The sequence below is a fragment of the Papaver somniferum genome, chromosome 3 (genome assembly GCF_003573695.1).
Source record: "Papaver somniferum cultivar HN1 chromosome 3, ASM357369v1, whole genome shotgun sequence".
Classification (NCBI taxonomy): Eukaryota; Viridiplantae; Streptophyta; class Magnoliopsida; order Ranunculales; family Papaveraceae; genus Papaver; species Papaver somniferum.
In genome coordinates this window covers 53,375,948-53,401,740 of record NC_039360.1, presented here as the reverse complement: position 1 = coordinate 53,401,740, position 25,793 = coordinate 53,375,948, and the positions used below count along the sequence as shown (strand labels likewise).

Genomic DNA, 25,793 nt, shown 5'->3' with positions numbered 1-25,793 from the left:
ATAACATCAATCATTCTGGTCGGTCATCATGAGCGGCATCGTTTTTTTTTATCCTTTTTGGCCTTTTTCTCTGCGTTGTGCGATCTGTTGTCCACCCTATAAATAATCCATCCCTTAGTAGAATCATACGGATGATCCACTTCAATTTCAACTCTATCCCTCAGTAATATCATAATTCTATTATCTCTGATTTTTGCTGATATGTAACCTAAAATCACAACTTGAATATTCAAACCTTGATGAATACATTTTCCTTTGTTCATTTTCACTTTCACAACTTCTCCACCAGCACCACCACCACCACCAATTTCCTATGCCCAGCTTTTACATTCGTCTTTGTCGAACCCGGCAACTCAAATTTCTTTGGCAGTTTGGGTAGGTTTGATATTAACGATGAAGTAGACATTTCTTTTTATGAATCGCATCAAACTCTCAATCGGATGAGAGGAACAAATCGGAAAATTGAATCAAATGGAGCCCTATTCTAGGGTTTCACTAGAACCGGAACTGACCGGAATGGCATAAAATCAACAAAGGGATTTCCTGTTTAGTCCACTAAACCCGACCCGGTTTAGTGGCTAGTCCAGTGGGAAAAATCATTTAGTGCCTGGTCCAAAAAAGTTTAAAAGAAGTTCAAATTACTAGGTTACCCTTTAAAAACAGTTTTCAATCCTACAGCAGACCTAATTCAATTCATCTCGGTTTCATCTCAGAATCTAGGTCATTTTCAAATCAAAATTGATCAGTTTCATCTCCTATTTCAGTTCCTGACCTAATTCAATTGAATAAGTAATGGGTACAAGAATCCTCCTTAGGAAAATTAAGAGGACGATTACAGAAGAAATTACTGAAGTGTCTCCTACACCAGCGACACCAGCGAAAAGAAGAAGGAAATCCGACGAAGATTCACCAAAAGAATCCTCACCTGCTGCTAAATCCCCTTCACCAGCGAAAAGAAGAAGGAAATCTGTCAAAGATTCACCAACAGAATCCTCACCTGCTGCTAAATCTCCTTCACCAGCGAAAAGAAGAAGGAAATCTTCAGATGATTCAACAACAGAATCCTCACCTGCTCCTAAATCTCCTTCACCAGTGAAAATAAGAAGGAAATCTTCTGATGATTCACCAACAGAACCCTCCCCTGCTAAATCTCCCACAACAAGAAGTATGACTAAGGTTCCTCAGAAAGAAGGTAAATCAATTCAAAAGCCTAATTTGTACTTTATATTGACATGCAATATTTCCAAAACCTGAAATATGTACTGTTACATATTGAAATGTAGTGATGTTTAACTAATACATACTAAAATCTAGTATGTCAATTGATATGTGTACTACATATCAATATGTTGTCTTCAATTTGTACTTCATAGTGACAAGTTATATGTAGTACACATTACATATTGAAATGTAGTGTTGTTATTTAATATGTAATGATATCATCTCAAAAAATGATATGTGTAGTACATTTTGAAATGTAGTGCTGCTTAACTAATACATATTAAAGCGTGTCAATTTATATTTGTACTACATATCAATATGTTGTCTGCAATTCGTACTTATTGATATGTAATGATAGCATCTCAAATTGATATGTGTGCTACATATTATTATCTGCCTGTAATATGTAATGTGTACAAAACTTTTGGTTTACAAAAAAAGCAAAAACCAAAGGAAAGAAAGCAGCTGCTGCTCCTGAAGCAAAAAGCAAAAGAAAAACAGCAACGGCAACTACTAAAGCAAAAGGAAAAACAGCGATAAAGGCTGCTACTCCTTCACCACCAGCAAAGGGGAACAAAGCACTTGTCCTGAGAGATGCTACTCCTTCTCCAAAGAAATTGAAAAGCAAAAAGGGGGAAAGAAAAAGTGCTCCTGAAAGAAGGTTTGTAATGTTAAAAGTGAAGATAATTCTTAATAACGCCCCCTCGACCCCCGTAAATTGTGGTTCATATGTAGTTATAAAATTACCATTATGTTGTGGTATCTGATATGTAGTTGTTCCATGTTCATGGTAGATACATTAACTACATATTTGATATGGTGTAGGGGAAGAGAAGGGGAAGAAAGCACTTGCCTTGAGAGCTGCTACTCCTTCACCAAAAGCAAAAGGGGGGAAAGCAAATGTAGAAGGTATGTAGTACAACTACATATAAGAACAAAGCGTATGAATAATATGTATCCTTAATAACATATGTTTATGAGTATGTAATGATGCATTGTTGTGCTTGTTTTTGGTATTAAGTGTTTTTACATTTTTACTGTATCAAAGCAGATACATATGCCATACGTACTATTACAAATCGATATGTAGTTAAAATAATACGTAGTGGTATCTACTATTACATATCAATATGTATAGGTAAATACTTATACTCTCATAACATATTACATATCAATATGTAGAGGTAAATACTTATACTTCATAACATATTACATATAAATATGTAGAGGTAGATACTTATATTCTCGTATGTACTGTTAATAATATGTAGTTTCAAGACTTGGTAGATATTACAACTACATATTGATGATGTAACTACATATTTGATATACCATATTGATATGTACTGTAATAGTTTTTGGTTCTTGTTATTGTGTAGGTGCTAATAAGCGTAAGAAAGGAGATGGAAAACCACGAAGTTTATACCGTGGCGGTTTCAGGGGCTTGTGGGGCTTGCGAAGACTATTAGGACCACTAAGAAGGCTATTGCGAAGTCCACTGAAAACCTTGAGTTGAGTGAGTTGCATGAAGATGATTTCTGAAGCATCATTCGGTAACCTGTTCCTAATGTTCTGGTACACAAGATTTGAGTTGGAACATTGGTTGAAGATTGAAGATGCAATGACGAAAATGTTACGCTGTTACGTTAGGGGTCAAGATCCAAACAAGCTTAGATTTGTCTTTAAAAGGCATGGCCAACCGAATGAGCTGTATCCACACCAGAAGAAATGGCACTTATTTATGGGATGCCGAGAATTCCAAATAGGGAATATCTTGATTATAGGCTTACACAAGTCAATAAAAAAAGTGGATGGCGTGAAACAGAATTTTTCAAAAGGACTTTTCCTGCTGATATGAAAGCTGGTGATAAAGTGACTAGGCCAATGATTGTGAAGGCAATCTTGAAAATCCTTAAACGAACACCAATTAATCTGAAAAAGAAGAAGTCTGATGAAGAGTCTCTGCAAAGCGTGGGTGATCAATCAAATGAAGATTCTGAAGAAGACGAGGAAGACGAGAAGATGCCGAAGATCTTGTTAGGCTTATCTGCCTGTATATGTGCACTTCATTATTTTTCGCTACAAGTGATGCAAACGCTTTGACTGAAAAATATATTGGTTTCGTTCTTGATCTTGAGAAGGCTAAGAATATTTCATGGCCTGACCTCATCCATTCTCATTTAGAGAAAGAGCTGAATGAAAACGTGGAATCCGTAGAACGCACAAATGGTTGTGCTATTTATTTGTTGGTAAGAATCTATTTATTTGTTTATTCTACTTCAAAATGTTTTTGTTTTATGTGTTTTCTACATTTTGATAGTATATCTAATACTGCATATCAATATTTTGCAGCCATGGTTTGCGGAGCATACCCATTTGGTGGCGCCCGAGGATATAGTGACAGAACCTGCAGGAATGTATGTGCCAAGAGTGGCTAGGTGGAATCATACAAAGATATGTGCTGAGTTCCTAAAGGATATTGATCTTTCTGAGTATCAGGTAAACTTGCCGTACATATTTTGTCATAATAAAAATATATATTGATAAGTACATGTAGTTCGACATATTGATATGTAGTTATTAGCATATCAATATGTAGTATTATTAGCATATCAATATGCTACTACATATTAGCATATCAATATGTAGTAGTTATTAGCATATCAATTTGTGGTGATACATATTGATATGTAGTTATTAGCATATCAATATGTAGTTCTCCCGTGTATCTAATAGAGAAAGAACTACGACATGTTTTTTTTTTGGTAATATCTAATATGTAGTTGCTTTTTTACATTTATTTGATTTGTACCAGTTCCATGTTGATTTCAAAGACGAGATCACACACGAAGAAAGACAAATCCTTAATCGTATTTCAAGAAGGATTCAACAGGAAGCAAATGATGATGCTTTTTGTTTAGATGACAATTCCGAATCGGAAGAAGAGAAAGAAGAAGAGGAAGAAGAGAAGAGAAGAAAGAAAAGAGACTCAGTATTGGGGGAGAAGATTGGAAGATTAAATACGATGATTTGAGGAGTACAATATCTGCCAAATGGAGTGAATTCAACACAATGCAGCAAGAGGGCGAACCGGTTGACGCTTCAAAGCTTGAGTTCATGTTGCATGATATTTACCGGAAAGCTTTCCCTTTGCAGAGAGAAGCCCAGGAAGATTATGTTAGCTTGGGATGTACACCTACTCCAAGAACCCCAATGAAGAGTTGAATGTGGACCAAATAGTTGAGAACGAAATGCAAGGTTCTCCGGAAGATCAAACAGATGCTAATGTCAACATTCCTGAAGTTGGTTTGTCAACACCGAAAGATCAAACTCATGCTAATGCCACCTCTGAGGTTGAATTGTCAACAACTTCAGTATTGAAGTTCCATGATGTTGAAGTTCCGCGTTCTGAGGTTAAAAATTGGGCTAAATCTAATTTGGAGCAAAAAGTCAAAGAGATACAAGAGAAAAAGGGCAAAGAAAACACACAGGTAAGTAGCATATCAGTACGTAGTCTAAGTAGCATATCAATATCTATCTGTTACATATCAATATGTAGTGGTATCTACCATTACATATTGATATGTAACAGTACATTCTTGTATACCACTATCTATCTGTTACATATCAATATCTATCTGTTACTTATCAATATGTAGTGGTATCTACCATTACATATTGATATGTAACAGTACATTCTTGTAGTGGAACATATTTATATGTAACAGTACATTCTTGTGGTGGTAGACATAGCAAAAACTCAAGCTAAGTAGGTTTTTGTTGACAGTTTCAATTGATTTTTGCAGGTTGATCAACTTGAAGTTAGGCAGGAAGCAGCAAAGGAGTTGCTTACAACTATGCTAGAAACGAAGGCTTCAGTTGTAGTTAATTCGCAGAAATTTGCAGAGTATAACGCCGGATTGGCGGCGGAAGAGTTTCATTTGCTGGATGTACCTTTGTTTACTATGATGTCGAGTTTGGAACACATTGAAAAGCTGTCTATGCCAGATTTTATAGAAATGGAAAACTCTAGCATTGGTGTTTATGTCGAAGAGTTTGCATATCTCCTTCCAGATAACAACTATGGTCTTTTTGGTATTAACTTACGAGAACAATTTGATAATCTGTTTGGAAGAGATTTGCGGCCTTTACAAATTCCACAAGAAACAACTGAGAAACAAGAACCCATTGAACCGAAAGATGCAGGTGAAGTTACAGGTAAGCAACAAGAATACATACCTACAACCAGTTCAAAAAGTCATTTGGAGGTTGCATCACAAGATCCTTTGGATGTTTCATCACAAGATGTTCTGGATGTCCCCTCGCAAGATGTTTTGGAGCTCATTTTGTGTAGTTAATATTACACTAGAAATCACTACATACTGATAAGTATATCAGTATGGTAGCACTAGAAATCACTATACCATACAATCATATACCACTACATGCTTACAAAAATGATTAGGTGATGTAACTATGTTTTATGCAATATAGATATTTACATATTTTTTATGTTGATTAAAAATGCAGGAACAGTTTAGCCCAAGCCAGAAACAAAAAATGGTAAAAGTGAACAAAAAGCGCGCTTCAAAGCCCGAAAAGCAGCAGGTAACAACACCCACCAGACCTGTTACTCGTTCCCATCCTGCAAAGAAGGTAGATGATATTATGAGAGTGGAAGTAAGTTCTCACCATCATATAAAGGACCGAAAGCTGCAGCAGAAGCAATACCGCTAAACAAAAAGAGAAAGCTTAAATTGCGCAAGTATTTCCGGAAACTGACTAAATCACCATTCTATAATGACATGAACGATGAACAAAAGAGTACTCTTTCCACATACATCAATAATGCAAAAAATCTTAGGTGAGTTCTCAATTGACACTTTTATATTGATATGTACTATTAGTTTGTATGTACTTTTGATATACATACATATTTGTATAAAAAATACTGAGAAAGACATATCAGTATGTACTGTTACACAAAGAATACTAACCTTTACGTCGTTTATTTTCTAGCTCAATTGCTTGGAGAGTGGGAGAAGGTGGTCTTTGTGTAAGTGGAACTACAGTTGATGACTTGGTGCAGAACGATTTATTAGAACAAGATCTTCTCAACTACGCACAATACAAGCTTAACACCAAATTTCAGAATGAGCAACCGATGCACGAAGTATACAGGAAATACTTGCCTGTGTTGCATCTGGATCCGTCCGCTTGGGTAAGTTGTTATCTTACACTGCATATTTACTACAACACATATTCAAAAATTAAAAAAGTATGTAGGGGTAGGTACACTACATATCGATATTGCATAAAACAAAATTAGATATAAACTATTTCAAGTACATCCATGTTTTCAGTACAATGTCGAGTTCCCGGATAACCTCAAAGGAGCAGCACATGATTCTGTTTACAAACCAATATTGGCGATGGATGAAAGTATCAAGAAGATTCTTGTACCAATGTGCCACCACAATCTTCATTGGACGCTACTTGAGTATGACTGCGAAAAAATGGTGTTCAACCACTACAATTCTTCTAAGGCTGAATGGGGAGGTATTTGTTATCCACACGCCTGCAAAATGGCAGATTACATGTACGTACCTATCAACGTGTACTTGCTGGAGAAGAACAAAGTAACAATGAAGAATGTAATAGTGAATGAATGTGAAGCACCTCAACAAGGGGGATCGCCAGACTGTCTACTGTTTGTGATGCATTTTATGAAGATGAAGTCAAAAAGCAAATATGTGGGAGTGCCTTTGGGAGATGATGAAGAAGTGCAAGCGAAGATTCGTAACAAAAGGGTCCCGTTAGCATGCAAATTGCTGAAAGCATCTCCACCAGAAATCAGTTGGCAGATGACACAAAAATAGTCTTACTTGCTAAAAGTAATCTGACAGTACATATCACTATTTACCTATTTTCTTTTCTTTTTATTCTTGGTTACATTTCATTTCATGAGTTCAAGAATGTTCAAAAACATATAGCTTTTCCAAACATGTTTTTTTGGGTATATCTAATATGTAGTGATTTTTAATTTGAATTTGGGTTTAACTTTAATGTAGTGATATTTCAATTGTGTTACTTAAACATGATTTTGTGTTGTTGATACGAGGGGGCGTGCCCCCTCGACCCCCGTGAAGATGGTGAATCAGCTGGAAAACCACAAAAAGTTTAAAACTAATCACAATTACTAAAATGGTGAATCAGCGTGAACATATCATAATTAAACTAACCACTACATATCAGTAAGTACTGATTGTTTTCTTTAATATGTACTAACCTGATTGAAACCACAAAAGTTTTTGTGGAATTGTAATTATGATATGTTCTAAATAATCTTAGTGGAAGATGGTTAAACCACAAACCAGTACATATTTGATTGTTTTCTTGTTACAAACATCTAGTATGGTTACACTACAACCACTACATATCAGTATGTAGTGGTAGATACTAACACTACAATACTGACATGTAATTTCAGTATGTAAATACTTCACTACTGGTGATAGATACTGACATTTTGATAGACTTAACAACATATTTCATTATTCGAAAATAACTACAATAACTACATTTTGATAGACTTATAATGTTTCAAAAACCAAAAGATGTTCTAAGAAACAACAAAAACAGTATTTTCAGTACACTTGTAATGTATGTACTGTAAATGAAATACTTATTAACCAAATTCAGTTGGTACTGACAAAATCAAAAAGAAAAACGGTAGAATAGAACAAGGGCTAGAGGAAAGAATTGTGGAAAAGGAATCTGGCAACATCATCGATATAACATTCTGCTGCACGTTCAAGCCTGTGATAAAAGAAAAAGAGAAATCAGAACACTACTTGCTTAAAAGTACATTGTATTGTATCATACTTACTTAATTAAGACATTAATATGTATCTGACTGAAATACATACCTGACACAAAATCATTCTTCAGAAAGTTCATACTGTCGGATAAGATTGCATGTTGCCTTGTTGTGATGAGTCTTCAAATTACAGTTTGAACACTTGACAGATTTTCTACTAGTCTCATATGCAGACTTAATACGTTTCCCCTTTTTCCTGCCTGGTGGAGCCCTAATTACTTCTGCTGGGAGAACGATATCGTCTACGTGATACTCATCGGGCCTGTGAGAAAAAAACAGTATCATATAAATGGAATGAACCACAACTACATATGAATATGTACACGGTATATTGTTCCTGAAAAACAAATATCAAAAAATGTAGTGGTATCTACCATTACATATCAGTATGTAACATCCATATGTAAGTAGGTTTATGTTGACAGTTTCAATTGCTATTACATGTGTAAGTGGTATCTACCATTACATATTGTTATGCAAAATATGAAAATGTACTGATTAAAGACACATACCTGTCGTGGTTAGGAACGGGTCTAATAGCTATTGAATATAGCTTACGAAAAGTGGTAACTTTGAAATAATCTTCAACGTAATCAAGAATCCTTCCTCCAGATCTAGTAATAGCTGCAGTAGCGTGCGAGCATGGAAAACCATAAACGCGCCATCGTTGGCAAGTACAAGTTTTTCTCTCTAGATCTACCATATGAGATCTGCACAGTACATATTCATATGTTATTTTTCAGTACACCTAATATACACAGTACATATTAATATGTTCTCACAGAAACATGGTACTTAAAAAAAGAAAGAGAAAGTAAATAACATTCAGATGATAGAGATTAGGGGTAAACGCTAACCTTGGAGAATGCACTTCATAACGATTAGCATCTGACTGGCTAACTTTCCAGGGACGGCCAATTTGGATGTGTAGTTCAAGCAAGGCTTGATACGTAGGGGTTAGCAGTTCTGGGTCCATCAAGAGACTCTCTTCACGACGTTCTGACATCATTTCCATCATACGTATCCTACACGACAAGGGAATAGCAAGTCTATTATACTAAAAATATCGTAGATAACAGAACATATATATCTAATACTGTTACAACAATAAAAGAAAACTAATATAAGCTTGTACTGTGACTAAGGAAACTGATAACAAACCTGATCGAGTCAACGAACGCACACAAGTAATTTCTTCTCTTTGTTAATCCAGCTATTGAACGATTCAGCAACGCTAGATGAAGTGTAACCATAACTACAGCCCTTGAAGAAAGCACTGGACCACTTTCTTTTGGAATGTTGCGGTAGTAGTCAGCAACCCAAGGCCTTCCCAAATTAACCATTTCTTGAAGACCCCTCGTATGTTGCAGGAGAAAGAGCATATGTCGCCTTTCGGAAAGCATCAGTCACTTCCTTATACTTTTCGTCAGACTTTGCGATAGGTAAGTTTTTGTCCAAATGGAAGTAACAATATCTTTGATAGAATAGGGAACTCTTTGGGAATATTTAACCAACCCTTCACCTCGGTCAGTCATAAAAGTGATTGGGCATCATCATTCAAAGCCTCCTTCAGTTTCTTGAAAAAACCATTCCCAGCTGATATTGTCTTCACCGGGTACTAAAGCAAACGCAAGCGGATAAAACCCTGCAAAAGGAATTACTAGTTATGTTAAGCAACTAATATTGACACTACATATTGACATGCAGTATGGTTTACCTCTTTTTGATATGTGAAAACCTGACACTACATAATGACATGTTAAACAACTGATTGACACTACATTTTCACATGCAGTATGGTTTATCTCATACTAGTAAGGTCAATATGTAGTATGTAGTATGGTCAATACTCATTGTCAGATAGTGAAGTAAGGTCATATGAGTGATCTAACTACCAGACACTACATATCAAAAAAAAAAAAAACCAGTTACCTTGATTGCCATTAAGACATGTTGCTGCCATGAGACCTCCTTTAAAAGTTCCAGTGAGAAATGTACAGTCACAGAAAATCATGGGACGACATAGTTTATATCCCTCTATACAAGCTCCAAAGAAAACAAAAATTCTGTTGAATCTTTTTGTAGCATCATTGAAATCGAAATCAATAAATGACCCAGGATTTGTTTCCCTAACAGCATTCACCCACCAAGCAATATCAGTGTACGACTTCACATCATTACCAAAAATCTGTTTATGCGACAACTCAATTGCGTGATATGTGTGGTGATACTGGATTTCGATGCCACCACCAACTTTAAGATAATCTATGATCTCTGCTGGTGTTATGTGAGTGTTGTGCCTGACCATCTCATGAATTAGACTGTTCATGAGTTTTTTTGTAACTCTTGGATTCTTCAATATATAACCACCGCCACAGGTGTGCCTTCCCACATATTCCTTTATCTTAAAAACATCAATAGAACTACCAATGGCAGTTGCGTGAAGCTTCCATGAACAACCTTTCACACTACATACGGCGGTGAATCTCTCAAGGTCATTCTTCTTCTTAATTACCTCATATCCAGTTCTCATGCATTATTTTTGGCATGCTATACGTACGGCATCAACACCACCATAGAATAATTGATCTGTATCATCAAAAATCTTATCCCAACCATCTGAAAAAAAAACACTCTTGGGGCTTCTTTACCTTCTTTCAAATAACTATTCTTTGCACTGACAACTAAATCTGCATTACTGTCAACTTCCATACGCCTAGATGCGCCATTTGAAATTACATCCACGTGCAAATCAAAGAAATTTGATTGCTTTGAAGAATGTAATGCAGAGATGCCCTGGAGTGTTAAATCGGCAAGAATAGGAACTATCGCTTGATTCTGGAAATAGTTAACCAGAATAGTCGATGGAGTCAACCAGCTCCACATATTACAGATGCAAAATTTCAAATCCTCTAAAGTTGAAAACGATGTAACCTCATATGAAAAATGGTATTCTTATGGTATACATGAGAATAGATGGAGAAGTCTGGTTTGGGAGCAACGTCAGACATGTTAACCCTGTAAAAAATGACATGTACTGAGATGAAACAAAAAGAGTCTTTGTATTGACATGCTATAAGCAGTACGTATTGACATGTACTGACTCATATTGATATGTATTGGCATCTACTGCAGGATGAAAAGAGAGCATGCTATATGCAGTACGTATTGACATGTACTGACTCATATTGATATGTATTGGCATCTACTGTAGGATGAAAAAGAGCATGCTATATGCAGTACGTATTGACATGTACTGACTCATATTGATACGTATTGGCATCTACTGTAGGATGAAAAGAGAGCATGCTATATGCAGTACATATTGGCATGTACTGACTCATATTCATATGTATTGGCATCTACTGCAGAATGAAAAGAGAGCATGTTATATGCAGTACGTATTGGTAATACATACTACACGATCTGTCTAATGAAATTAAACAGAACAGCAGCAGAAAAACATAGAAAATACAAAAATCAGATTACAAAAAACAGAACAGAAATCATAAAAAGAAATCATACCTTGTTCGAATCTGAGATAAACCTAACTCGAAGCTCAAATACCTAATTGAAACACACAAAAATCACGAAAATTACTTAAAAAACGAACGGAAATTACTTAGAAACTGAATTGACATTGTAAATCATCATAAAACAGAAATCATAAAAAGATAACAATGTACATCATATACAATTATCCTGATAGAAATCGGATCAGAATAAACCTAATTATTCATCAATATTTCTAGAACAGCAGCAGAAGAGGATGATTGAAAGGATAAATACCTTGGTTCGAAGCTCAGATGACCTAATTTGAAACTCAGAAGAACCTAATTCGAAGCTCAGATGAAGATGATTGAAAAACAGTACGAGAAATTGATTCTATCCAAAACGCAGAGTGAGAGAAACCGATCTGAGAAGAAAAAAAGAGGAAAGAAACTGACTTGGTTTTACGTTCGTCACTTTGAGTTGCAGAAGGGTATGTTGGGAATATTTGAAAGCTGGTCTTGTGTCAACTGCACGTGGATGGACTAGGGGATAAAGTTTCTGGTCCAAAAACATGTTTTTGGACCAGCGGATAAATCAATTCTGGGAGTGGACTAGCCAGTAACCGATTCCCTCATTTCTGGACTAGCCAGTAATTCCTAGAAATCAAAAACCCGAAACTAGAAATAGAAGCTGAAGAACGTTTACAGGCCAAGGGCTAAACCCTTTCCAAATAGAAACCAGTTTCCTTTTCCGAGCATATGACGAGCGCATAGAGCTGTATATAAACTCAACCCTCCCTGCCCATACCATACCATTCATCATAATCTATTCTCAGTTCTCTCTGCAAAACCTCCTTTAAGCTTTCTTTACATAAATTCTTGCAAGATTTTATTTCTTCTTTCAAATGGCAGCAGCATTAGAATTAGTACCAGCGATGGTATCAACAGCATTAGAATTAGGACCAGCGATGGTATCAACAGCATTAGAATTAGGACCAGCGATGGCATCAACTTTCAGTAAACCTCTTGCTTACAGACAATTCTTAGTTAAGAAATACGATCCAGAAGAGCAAGAAAATATTGAAGAATGTAAAACTATGGTACCCATTCTTGACCACAGATACGATTATGATGATCGAGTACCAAGATTACTTGTACTGCTCGTTAAAGATGATGGTCCATGGGAAATCAAGAAAACACTTAAGCGGAGTGATGTTGGTCCTTTATGTAGACTTCTTCTGCCTCATGATACTGTTGAGAATTTCATATTCTCGTATTGGGATGTCAGGCATGTGCAGAGGTTAAAATCTGAGGATGGGTATCATGTCGAGGTTGAAATCAGAGAATATGATACTTGCAGGGCTCATAAACTAAGATTCAGGAAGTGGGAAAGTAATAATTCCTATGTATTTCAGGGTGCATGGTCTGAATTCAGGAAGGCCATGAATTTAGAAGTTGATGATGAGATCGGAATGTTTTGGAATTCCAAGTCTAATTTCTTTGTTTTCAAACTACTCAGGAAGCATTCCGAAGAAGGCCTGATCGAAACAAAAAAAGAAAAAAACAATGTCAAACTACTCAAGAGGCATTCCGGAACAATGTCAGAATGTCAGATCAAAGCGAAAAAACAGAAGACTACTCAAGAGGCATTCTGGAACAATGACAGAAGACTGACTACTCAAGAAACATTCTGAAACAATGAATGTTGTTGCTTAAACTCATCTTATGCATTCAATTTGTAGTAATTCTTTTCTTTCTTTTTTCTAATTATGTAATGACATTTGTTCTAGTTTAACTTTCAGATATTCTTTTGTTTAATCCTCATTCATTGTTTGAGCATACACCTGCTATTATGAATCAGCATCCTTTGGCAGTCCCCTGTAACTTATGAACAAGAAATATTGACATATCAAATATGCACACACCAAAAAGCTGGAAAAAAAACATGTAATAGGGTTTCTGAACTTGGGAATTAGTATTGTTGTGTTGAGAGGTTAGCACTAAATGATTCGGTTTTGAAGGAACTTTACTGCAAATTGAACTCTCAGCATGCTCTCCTAGTTGGCTAAATTCTTACCTTATGACAAGGGCCCTTGTCCTGGTATTAGCTGCATGCCAATATACATACCTGTAATTGACTTTTACAAATAGGCTAAGAAACTATATAAATAATTTTTTTTGCTCAAGACGATTTACACACTGAAGTAAATGTGTACTGAAACGGCAGGGCAGGGCAGGCATCCAGATATGCATCTTAATCCATTCCGAATGAAAATTAGATTATCTAGTAAAAAATACCTGTTATTATTGACTTACAGTTAAGAATGTTAGTCCCCCTTTAAATGAAAAATCCATTACCTTTTACCAAAAATAGATTTCCATCAAGATAATTTCTAACAAAATCTTGTTAGAAATTGGTGTAGTTCTGGTTTTCAATTATCCATTATCCTTTAATCCTTTAATCTCTCTATAAATAATAGCATTGAATAACTTTCTATTCAAACATCTCTACAATCCTCTCCATTACACTCTTTATACCTACAGCTCTTGCCTTCATTTGTTTTTGACTAAAGAACGCAGCGGCGAAAGCATGGCAGACGATAAGAAATTTTATTCAAAACCTTTCATAGTTTTCTGTTGGTTAATTGCTGCAGTAGGAGGTCTTATGTTTGGTTATGACATCGGAATTTCGGGTGGAGTGACGGCCATGGATGATTTCTTGCTGAAGTTTTTCCCAGCTGTATATGCAAAGAAACGTTTTGCAAGAGAAGACAACTACTGCAAATTTGATGATCAACGTGTTCAATTATTCACTTCGTCACCTCGCTGCACTTGTCTCGAGTTTTTTCGCGTCAAAGGTTTGCACGAAATATGGTCGCAAGCAAACTATGCTAGTAGCTTCAGGTTTCTACTTGATAGGAGTAGCCTTGAATGCTGCAGCTAACAATCTTATTATGTTGATCGTCGGAAGAATTTTGCTTGGGTTTGGTGTTGGTTTTGGAAACGAAGCAGTTCCAGTGTTTCTGTCAGAAATTGCACCCCTTAATTATCGAGGAGCTGTAAACATTCTTTTCCAGCTATTTGTGACCATTGGGATTTTGTGTGCAAATCTTGTGAACTTCTTCGTCTCAAAGTATCATCCCTGGGGTTGGAGACTAGCTTTGGGTTTAGCCGGGGTTCCTGCTTTCATGCTCTTTCTTGGTTCTTTTGTCATCCCTGACACACCTACAAGCTTAATCGAGCGTGGTCAGTTGCAAAATGGAAGAAGAATTCTTCAAAAAATCCGAAGAACTGAAGAAATTGACAATGAATACGATCAAATAGTACATGCTAGTGAATTAGCTCATCAGGTTACGAACCCCTTCAAGAAACTCGCACAACCTTCCAGTAGACCACCTCTAGTTATTGGTATGCTGATGCAAGTATTCCAACAGTTTACTGGAATCAACGCTATTATGTTCTACGCCCCAGTTCTATTCCAGACTGTTGGATTTAAGAACGATGCCTCGCTATTATCATCGGTTATTATAGGCCTTGTGAATGTTTTCAGTACATTGGTCTCAATCAAAACCGTTGACAAGTTTGGCAGAAGAGCATTGCTTCTTCAAGCTTGTTGTCAGATGTTCATCACCCAAACCGTAATAGGGATAATTCTGTTATCGGATTTGAAGACGACCGGATCGTTAGGCCACGTAGAAGCGATAGTTGTGGTTTTGCTGGTGTGTTTGTTTGTTATGAGCTTTGCGTGGTCATGGGGACCGTTGGGTTGGTTGATTCCAAGTGAAACATTTCCTCTTGAGACAAGAACGACGGGTTTCGCATTTGCAGTTAGTTCAAACATGTTCTTCACTTTCGTCATAGCCCAGGCATTCTTATCAATGATGTGTCATATGCGCGCCACTATCTTTTTCTTCTTTGCAGCTTGGATCCTCGTCATGGGACTTTTTGTTGTGTTTTTCTTGCCGGAGACAAAGAATGTGCCGATCGATGATATGAACGAAAGAGTTTGGAAGCAGCATTGGTTTTGGAAGAAGTACATGAATTGTGATCACGACGAAAATGGTCACAAGGTCCCTAACCAAATTCATCCTTAAAACAAATTGCTACACGTAGCTATTGGGAATGCACGCCTAGTCGTAGGTAACCTCATGTTCATGTAAATTTGATTGTTTTCCAACTTTTTCCCGAGCCATAGTTGCTGGGATGCTCTATGGCCTGATCGGACGAGCTTTCTGTACAGTTTGAGTCCATGGGTCTGTCACACCTTGCTGTAAAATGTTTGGAAAAATGAATTTGGTGCGGATCAATTATTTTCCACTTGAATTTTTAGATATTAATTTAACTTTGGTTATGTCGAATACTTATTTTTCAACTAAAATAAAAATGAAAATGGAAGTGAGAGACCAAATGACCAATGGGCAATGGCTCCTACATATTTCAAAGAAGCTAATACTTATTTATCTGAAAAAGAAAATTACGAATACAAAAAAAACAAATAATCTCCTTTACATAATTCTCCAAAATTCTTAAATCTTAAATGAAGGAGAAGTATAAACTGTAACAATGGTGAGAAACTGGACTATGTTATAAAGATCAAATATTCGCCCAATGCCTATCAACAGTTCTCCCTCGTTACAAAAAGAAAAAAGAGATCGAGTTCACCATTCCAGATGAGAGCCTATAATATACTATCAAGAGTCATTTCCTGTTAATGCGTCACCCAAGTCAAAGTTCAGATTGGTTCTCATTGTTCTTCTTCCGACTCCTCCATTACCTCTTCTCATCATAGCAGCAAATTCGCTGTAATCAATTTGACCATCCTGTAAAATAAATGTAATTCCCTATCAGATTGAGATCATAAAGCAGTATTATCTAATTAAAAAGAGAATGTTTTGGTCGCCCTTGGACTCGGTTAGTGAAAGATTTGGACTTACATTGTCTTGATCGATTTCTCTGATCATGTCATCTAGGTGTACATCACTTAGACCAAACTGACCACAAGCTTGTTGAAGTTCGTCGATGGTAATGTAACCACTACCATCCTTGTCAAAGAAAGCAAAGGCGGACACTAGGTTTTCCTCTCTCTCCATCTTGTTTATGTGCACAGTGGCAGCAAGAAATTCACCATAATCTATGGTTCCACTGTTGTCGACATCAGCCTGCAATGTACATGTAAGATTCATTTTCATATATAAATCAGCGTAATTAAGGTGGAGCACAAATGCTGTTATTAACCAATCCCTTAGTAGTCAAGTTGGTGCTTTTGTACCCTTTTTTCTCTAGAAGATCAAAATCCTAAAAGAACAATGGATAATCCCATAGTCCCTGAATGACCTACTAACTAAGCCGGTGTTGTTTGTTTTCATAAAAGAAGGTTGTGGGTTAAATTCTACGAAGTCCGCTTGTTTCCTTCTCATCATGTAGTTGAGTTCTGAACCCCTTACAAGGATTCCCCAAGTGCCAGATCTAACCTCACTATTGACTAGTCTAGGATTCCCCAAATGCCAGATCCAACCTCACTATTGACTAGTCTAGGATTCCCCAAATGCCAGATCCAACCTCACTTTTGACTAGTCTAGGATTCCGCAAATGCCAGATCTAACCTCACTTTTGACTAGTCTAGGATTCCCCAAGGGCCAGTTCTAACCTCACTTTTGACTAGTCTAGGATTCACCGTCAACTAGAAGGAAAAAAGGATTCAGAGAAAAAGAAAGAACAAGGATAGTTGTTTCCAGATGTTGACATAAGCATATATACAGCTAGGAAAATTACGTAACATAGTCTATAATTCATATAACTCAAAGAAAAGACTATTCACTATATACTCACTGCCTCCATAAGTGCCTTGATCTCAGGTTCCATGAGTTCGGAGCCCACTTTTCTCAGGCCTTCTTTCAGCTCATCAAAAGTTATTGTCCCACTGTTGTCAGTGTCAATCATTTTAAACAACTCTTTCAGACCGCCAATTTCTTCCTCCGATAGACTTTCTGCTATTACCTGCAAAACAAAGCATTGCAAATGAGTGATTAATGCAAAAGGATGCTCAATTATTTTGCCTAAAACGAAATAGAATTGAAAATGATACCCTTTGACACATAAATGCAAGATCAATTAATCCAAACATGATTAGACTATTCCTGTCCAATTCCAAATAAAAGGAAATGGTCCCCCTCTTCATATCAATCTACTGTTCATGAACAGATAAATTCTGATAGCAGGCACTATTGGTTTTTAATTTTTATGGTTTGAAATTCAGTATCGAGCAAGTGAACCATCTTTAGTGTGCAGTATAGAATCCCATCACATATTCCTTTGTAATTATCCAACTACGTAACTACATTGTAGATATTTCTTGAGTTTCACCAATCAGAATACCCACATATTTCAAGTACTATACATGTAGAAGTAGAACTAATGACTAAAATCAAACCCAAGAAAAGCAAGTCAAAATGAAGCAGATACTTTTTCACAGAGATAACAAAGAGAATTAATAAAAGAAAAGGCTATATCTTACACGCAATGCCATCTTCTTCAGTTTATTCATAGCAGTAAATTGCTTCAAACGTGATAAAACAGCAGAGTCCAGGGGTTTGTCAGGTGCAACATGTTCATCCACAATCCATGGGTGACCTGATACAGAAAAGCCACTTTCTATCAAAACGAAAGAAAAGCATAAGCCGCTAATAATTTCTTGCTCTTTTGAAAGTAGGGAAACAACTTATTTATTCTCAGCTTACTACTCACATAGTACTTCATGAGCAGTCAATCGTTTCTTCGGGTTCCTTTCAAGCATTTTTTGTATAAGATCTTTGGCGCTTTCAGAGATTCCAGGCCATGGTTCAGATTCAAAGTCTAGCTTCCCTTGTAAAATCTGTCTGAAGATTCCCGTCTCAGTTTCTGGATATAACAAGTCGAACAAAGTTAATATTGGAAAGGAAAAAAGGAAAGAGAAAAGGACCACATTCAGATTATAGCGAATGGCAGCCGATAATAGAGATCATCATGTGCAGATGCAGATAAAGACCTGCCCAAAAAGGTGGAACGCCGCTTAATAAGATGTACAATATAACTCCAGCACTCCATACATCTGCTTCGGGTCCATAACACTTGCGCAACACCTCAGGCGCGACATAATAGGGACTTCCAACAACATCATTAAAACTGTCCCCTGCAGCACAAAAAGAATAAAAATAAAAGCTTAAAGATGTGAAGAGGTACACAAAGGAGTTGGAAATAGAAATTAAGACCAGGGCACACAACCAGTCAAGAATAGCAAAAGATACATTTGGACAGATATGAAGGGGGAAATCTATGATGAGGGGGTTGTTTGACAACCCTAACATATACGCCACCAAATGACCTTGTCTTTGTTGTGAAGATCATTACACAAACCTCAGGCACCTAACATGTTGGCATATGCATTGAGGTTATCCAACACCGTCCAGTGTGCATAGCCCTCCCCAAGCACATTAATTTAAGTGGAACCAGGAAGTAACCTTCCAAGAACTAAGATAATAAAACCAGAATTTAATACTTATAACCTTCCGAGAACTAATGATTGGTATCAAGTAATGATTATTGGCTAATAACCTCAAAGCAAATGACTACAGTTTTTGAGATTAAAAATTCCATAACTCTCAAATGAACTCAAATTGATCAAATTAATGAAACACCCTTTTGAAAGTACTCATTAAAAAAAAGCATAAAACACAAACTTGGACACAGAATGAGTCAATATAGCATTCTGGTGAGCCCCATTTGTACATAAAACATGTATAAAGAATCACAGGACTGTCAAAAACACATTAATCCAAGGGAACACCATAAGCTTGAATCAGATCAAAGAAACAAATCAAGAGAAATGAGGAAAAGAAAGAAAGAAACAAACCTGGTCTATAAAAGACAGATAAACCAAAATCAGTAGCTTTAAGAGAAGCATCTTCATCAGTATTAGAGAACAAGAAATTCTCAGGTTTAAGATCTCTATGCATAACACCAAGAGAATGACAAGCTTCAACAACACCCACAATAGTTTTCAACAAACCAGCAGCTTTCCTTTCAGTATAATGTCCTTTACTTACAATCCTATCAAACAATTCACCCCCAGCACATAATTCCATAACAATATGAACAAAAACAGAATCTTCATAAGCCCCTTTAATTCTTACAACATTACTATGTTCAGATAAATGATGCATTATCTGGATCTCTCTCCACACATCATCATAATCCTCTTTACATATTAATTTCCTCTTTGGGATTGATTTACAAGCATATTCACTACCACTTGATTTCTCAGTACATAGATAGGTTGTACCAAATTGACCCTGACCTAGTTTTTTACCAATCAAATAGATTTCTCTAAGGTTCTGGGTTTTATGTGGTAATACTGATGCTGGTCTTGAATTTGAACCAGCCAATGATGATTTCTTCATCTCCTATTTTTTAGATCTTTAATTTTCAGAAGAAAATTTTTGATTTTGAAGGAAGGCAAAGACAAAGAAGATCAGTGGGGTGTGTGTGAATAAGGACTGAAAGTGATATATGATTGGTAGAAACAATAATTTGATGGAGGCTGACTCATCAGAGCGGTGGGGTGGTGGTGGTGGTGGTGATGGAGGATCTGACTCTAGTCTGAGCCTCTGAGGACATGAGGCTGTTTGTTTATACAAAAAATATAAAAGCCAGGTAGTCAGTCAGCAGTCAGTCAGATTACGTCGGTATTCCACTATGGCTGCTGCTCAAAATACAGGAGTCTATCCATTTGCGTGGGGTTAGGTGTAGGACTAGGCATCTACAGGCCAGAGAGAAAAATAAAAAGAAAAAAAAGTGCAATTAGCTGTTAAAAAATTGAGAATAATTTCATGTGTATCACTAAATTTTTTAGGATGACTTTTTGCTTTTTGATTGGGTTTAGTTTTGGTTCAGTCATTTATCATAGATTTGGTTCCACGGGTGGTCCAGTTTTTAAAAAACAATAATGCTTAGTCAATCCATTTTTTACAACTTATCAACAAAATTGACTCAACAGGTTACCAGATTCTACGAGGAATTACCAGTCTGACAACTTATCAACAAAACTGACTCAACAGGTTACCAGATTCTACGAGAAATTACCAGTCTGACAGATCTAATAGTGAGGATTGTTTTGCAACACTTGGGAAACTTGTATGCATTATTCACCTCGAAGCCTGTAAATGCAAACAACTAATGGTGAATTGGATGTTAATAAGTTCCACGTAGCAAATCGATTTCGGTGACAAAGGGTGTTTTTATGTTTGGAGATGTCTTACAAATTGACTAGACTTAGAAATGATAGGACATGTAATAATTGACTAATTCAAAACTTGTAAACCACGTTCACTTGTCAAGATCAGATACTGTTTTTTACTGAGATTAGTTTCTATTGCACCAACCAAAAATGTACAATAACATGAATGGATGAATTCACACTTGGACAGGGGGACAACAAAATCATATATGATCACCTTGATACAATTTAGGAACAAATATCCTAAATAGGACGTGAGAAACAATCTAATTGCAACAAACAATTTAATTTCTATGGCATTTGACAAAGAATTATGGAATTCTATTGCCTGCTCAAACCACTCAGTCTTCTGAGTTGTCTTCACTGTCATACCCTGCAGATCGGCCACCAGTCTGTCTTCACTGCCAGACCCTGCATTTTCGGATTGGCTACCACTCTTCTGAGCTGTCTTCACTGTCAGACACTGCAGATTGGCTACCATCATCTTCCTCTTCAGTTTCAGTACCAAGTATCAAGGCCACACCATCATCATCATCGTCATTGTCATCTTCTCCGTCGTCATCACTGTCTAGTTCGTGACCTAAAGTTGGGTTTTCACCGGCATCTAAGTTGTCACTCCCATCATCATCTTCTTCACTCTCTACATAATCGTCAGGATCAGAATCGTCGCTGGTGGTTCGCCGTCTACCTATTTCATAAAGCTTGGCCGTAGCAAACATCTCCTCATTGTCTTCCATAGATGCCACACCAACAAAAGTATCAGTTGCTTCTGTGGCAAGGTCAAGAATGCACCGGTCAACAGGGACTGTAGCAATGTCTGAGTAGTTTGTAGCATCAATGGTGCGGAATGAAGCGAAGAGCGGGTGCCTCATACGACGTGCATGAACTGTTGACATTAGGTCATCTAGATTTCTCCTCAAAATTGCATAAATTACATCCCCACGAGCATTAAATGTTATAGTGGTCTGGGCCAAGGAAGGCACACTCCGGAGGAGCTTGAAATTTCGAAGGTCCCAAACTTCTGAATTAATTATTACCTGTAGAGTATACATAACAATTCATTAAATCATAAATGATAAACAAATGGACAAAAAAAAGTAACCAAGTGCATGGCAATCGTATGATCTAAGAAAAATCATGCTATTTAGTTGAGTAAGTGCAGAAAAGTTCCTCATTATCTCTTGTTTGTGCTTGATCAACAATATTGCACTGGTAGGCAAAAGATGATACAAAATCCGAGGTAACTACCATGTAGTTACTCACAAGAAAGTGAAAGCATCACAGACTCATCTCAGCAAACTTAACAAAAAAACACTCAACCAAACCTGTAATAACAAATGATAGAGAGCTCAATGAACCCAAAAAAGCTAGTTTCCTCATTATCTCTATTCTCTACCTTGATATATAGCTTTTAATTAAAAATTTGTTTTAGCAATAGAACAATAAGCAAGTAGTACTGTGGAGCTTCAGAAATAAGGACTTAATAGGTCTTCAAAAAAAAAACATAAAGACATCATGCAACATATCAAAAAGCTAGTACGAAAGCAAAACTAACATCTGAAATAAGGATATAGGGACCGTAACGCATGATATCTATTAACTGAGGGCTCATTGTGTCTTTAGTCTTTTTTTCTTTCTCCGAAATCTAAATGTTCAACTAACAAGGTTATCGGGTAGTTTAAAAGCATACCTCATTTCCACCAGGATGAAATCCACCACCACCATAATCTGTGAACTGATCAAAACATTTAACAACTCTAGAACTCCGCTGATCCCATAAAACCCCATTCCACAACAGCAAATTGTCTTCAGAGCTAAAATGTACAGGGTACTGCATATGCCACCTCCCAGGAGCTGAAGGAGCAGTTGAGGTATCACAAAACTTCAACTGCAGATTGTGTGTTTGAATATCATACAGAAGAACCTCACGTGTAGATGATTGTGTAGATATGGCTGCAAATGAGGTACCAGAGGTGCTAAATCTTGCTCCCTTGCATCCTTCAAATGTACGCAAGGGACCAGCTGAGAGTGAAGAAGCATCCCACAAACATACATCTTGAGAAGCAGATGAAAGAACCAATCGAGCCCCACTTGATACCGCAGATTGAACAAGTGTCACATGAGATTGGTGGCCTGCGGAACTTTCCACAACATTACAGCTGTTTGAATCAAATATCCTGACTTCACCAGAGTGACACCCTATTGCAGTCTGAGAGAAATCCCCTAGAAAAGTTTGGCACGTCACAAGAGAAGATTCATCCCGGTAACTACGCCATGGCCTGAATCTGCTGTAGATAAACTGGCGATCCCTACGACTGAAACGTCCACCAAAACTGTTTCTGAACTCACGAGTACTTAACCTCGCGACTACATTTGTTGGTGCATCGAGGCTGCATCTTGATTCGGGGCACGCGTGTGGATGCAAGAGAGAGATGGGCGGTAAAGTAGTAATAGGAGCTGGGCACTGACGATGTTGTTGCTTCAGATATTGCACCACAAGAGAATCTAGGGATACTCTTTCTGCTTTGACAGAGTCAGCTAGATGACCTGTGGCAGTACTTTCCCTCGAAGAATCAGAATGAAAACCATCAAGTGCTAATCGACCATCCTTATTTTGTTGACAACCAGGTGTAACGTCCATTGATAAGTTGCTCTTTCTGGCAATACTGGCCGTCTGACATATAGTGGACTGAAACCCACTATCACCAGTTGCCAATCGCTTCCCTGGGTTTTCCAAACTACTATCCCTTGAATCTAGCTTCCGTTTTATCGGCAATATATTTGGAGCCTTGGATTGAGATTTCATATCTGAAATACAACTGGCAGAAGAAAAACCAGATGAAGTTTCAGCTACCCCCCCTGTAGGTGACGATGAAGTTTTCAGTGCTCCTAATTTCTTGTTAGCTGATGATGACGGAGTAGAAGCATGACTTTTTGACTCAGAGTTGATATTACACGGAATAACCGATGCCTTTTTTGCAACAGGCCTCATAGAGTCAAAATTATGGCAAGATTTGTCACCCTGTGAAGTATTTGATACAGCGGAAAGAAAACCACCGGGGACACGCCCAGATGGCCATTGAAATTGTACTGCTGAAGTTTCCTGAATAGAAGTTTGGTATAAGACAGGGGTTCTCTCTGCCAAGGATGGTAAAGGTGTCAACTGAGCCTCCTTAAGAAGTGTATCAGCAGCCTTAGTCAAGCCAGATGCCTGCAGGTGTTCATGTATAAGGAGCAACAGTTCCCTGTGATTAAGATGAGACAAAGAGTTAAGAATGGGGAGAGAGAAGTGTATAACATTATAAGAAGATGCTGTCGGAATGATGAAGCTGCTGTAATGTAACCTGGAATGGTAGGTAATAGGAGTGGCAGCCGCTATAGCTGCTCTTTCTATACGCCTCAAGGTAGGTGCAGCAGCATCTGTTGTTGCTAATGTACTTGCATGGCCAGAATTTGTCACAACCTACAATGATTAGAAACAACCAGTAGATGTTGTCAGCCCTATATATAGAAGGCTAAGTGTAGGCTTCAGACTATTTAAAAGAACTGTGTATGTGAACCCTTAAGATGCTTACTGCAATTAACTCAATGGCCACTTGATAAAGCTCCGCTTGCCATCTAGCCTGCTCTGTTCCAGGTGTTTGATTTCCAGACTCTCGAATTAATTCCGATAACATCTCCCCTACCTAAAACATCAGAAGAAAAAAAATCATGAACATCACTTCAGCTAGAATAGAAAAAACAAATAGTACTGATTGTTGTATAATAACATAGATAAAGATGAACATTGGCGATAACTATTCACCTGAAGCTTTGTTAAGATGTGTGCGATTGTTTTATCTCTAGCTAAACCAAGCACGACCCGACATGCAAGAACACGGAGACGGTCAACAGAAGCAGTGGGGGTGACTATGCGAACGCGGAGAAGGTGCAAAAGAATCTTTATGCCATTGTTGGCGCGAACAGCTCCCCTTGCTTGATGATATACTTGTTCACTTTCTGAAGCGAACCCACCAAAACCTGCCCCAGGACATAAACATGATCTACGATTTCCTACTATTCCTGAAACAACAATAGGTGAAACTGTTTCTGAATTGTCACGTTCTTCCCCAAGTCTCTCTCTCGATTCACCATTGAAGGAAGATGAAACCAATTTTTCTGAGAAACTGTTTCTGGAGACGAAGATACCGCATAAGCTTGGCCGGCAGTTCAGATGGCAGCACATCTTCCACCACTTGACCACCTCTGGAAACATAATTACAGAAATATAACATGAAGAGAAACGTTGATATTACTAATAGAAGCAGTGGATATATGTGAACTGGTAAATTAGACATTCCAGTTAAGATGCATACCCAGCTAAAATTACAGAAAGAAGTCCAGTGGCATAGGTCCTCAGCATTTCAGAATCTGTTGGTCTGTCTTCTGCCGAAATATTCTTCTCAGTACACTCATCACCAGAAAATCTTGAATTGTCATCATCAGCCCAATTCTTTATGTTCTCAGTAACATTGTCTTCAAAAGTATGAGGATACTGTATAGTTCAATTTAGAAATCACATTTTCCACATTTCAAGTCCAAAATAACCTCAAACTGAACGAAAAAGAATATGCGAAACATTACTCACCGTCCATGTCAACGAACAGCTGAGAAGTAGTCTTGCAGCTGCTGATTGAACACTGGTTGAATATCTAGTTTCAGAAAGAAATCTAGAAGATATCAACTGAAAAAATTCATCACGATCCTCCTGAATAGGAAAAAAAAAGAACTTTAAGTACAGAAATTGCATCACAAACTGCCTAACTTCTCAGGGCATATCTGAATTCCAAAATGGCATAAGCCACTTTTAGAGTATAGCACACGATACGAGTGACAAGCATACAAATCCTTAAACAGACAGATTAATGTAATAACTGATGAGTTGAAAAAC

The 25,793-nt window shown here is 37.2% G+C and overlaps 2 protein-coding genes and 1 pseudogene across 2 annotated transcripts; 1 reads left to right on the top strand and 2 right to left on the bottom strand.

Annotated features, from left to right (window-relative positions):
* The first annotated feature begins 14,182 nt into the window (after positions 1–14,182).
* Positions 14,183–15,686, top strand: LOC113359451 (annotated as a pseudogene).
* A 323-nt stretch (positions 15,687–16,009) lies between these two features.
* On the bottom strand, positions 16,010–20,229 carry LOC113356163 (calcium-dependent protein kinase 28-like). Its single transcript, XM_026599206.1, has 7 exons — positions 19,481–20,229; positions 18,617–18,760; positions 18,337–18,489; positions 18,107–18,222; positions 17,422–17,589; positions 16,527–16,751; positions 16,010–16,412 (listed from the first exon to the last, which is right to left on the bottom strand). The coding sequence occupies exons 1-7, from the start codon at positions 20,025–20,027 to the stop codon at positions 16,284–16,286; spliced, it is 1,482 nt and encodes a 493-aa protein (XP_026454991.1). The 5' UTR covers positions 20,028–20,229; the 3' UTR covers positions 16,010–16,283.
* A 759-nt stretch (positions 20,230–20,988) lies between these two features.
* LOC113356162 (DDB1- and CUL4-associated factor homolog 1-like) lies at positions 20,989–25,341 on the bottom strand. The gene is made up of 6 exons (XM_026599205.1): positions 25,219–25,341; positions 24,669–25,108; positions 24,439–24,549; positions 24,208–24,326; positions 22,554–24,108; positions 20,989–21,900 (listed from the first exon to the last, which is right to left on the bottom strand). Exons 2-6 carry the CDS (start codon positions 25,086–25,088, stop codon positions 21,292–21,294), a joined length of 2,814 nt encoding a protein of 937 aa, XP_026454990.1. The 5' UTR covers positions 25,089–25,108; positions 25,219–25,341; the 3' UTR covers positions 20,989–21,291.
* Between the last annotated feature and the right edge of the window lie 452 nt (positions 25,342–25,793).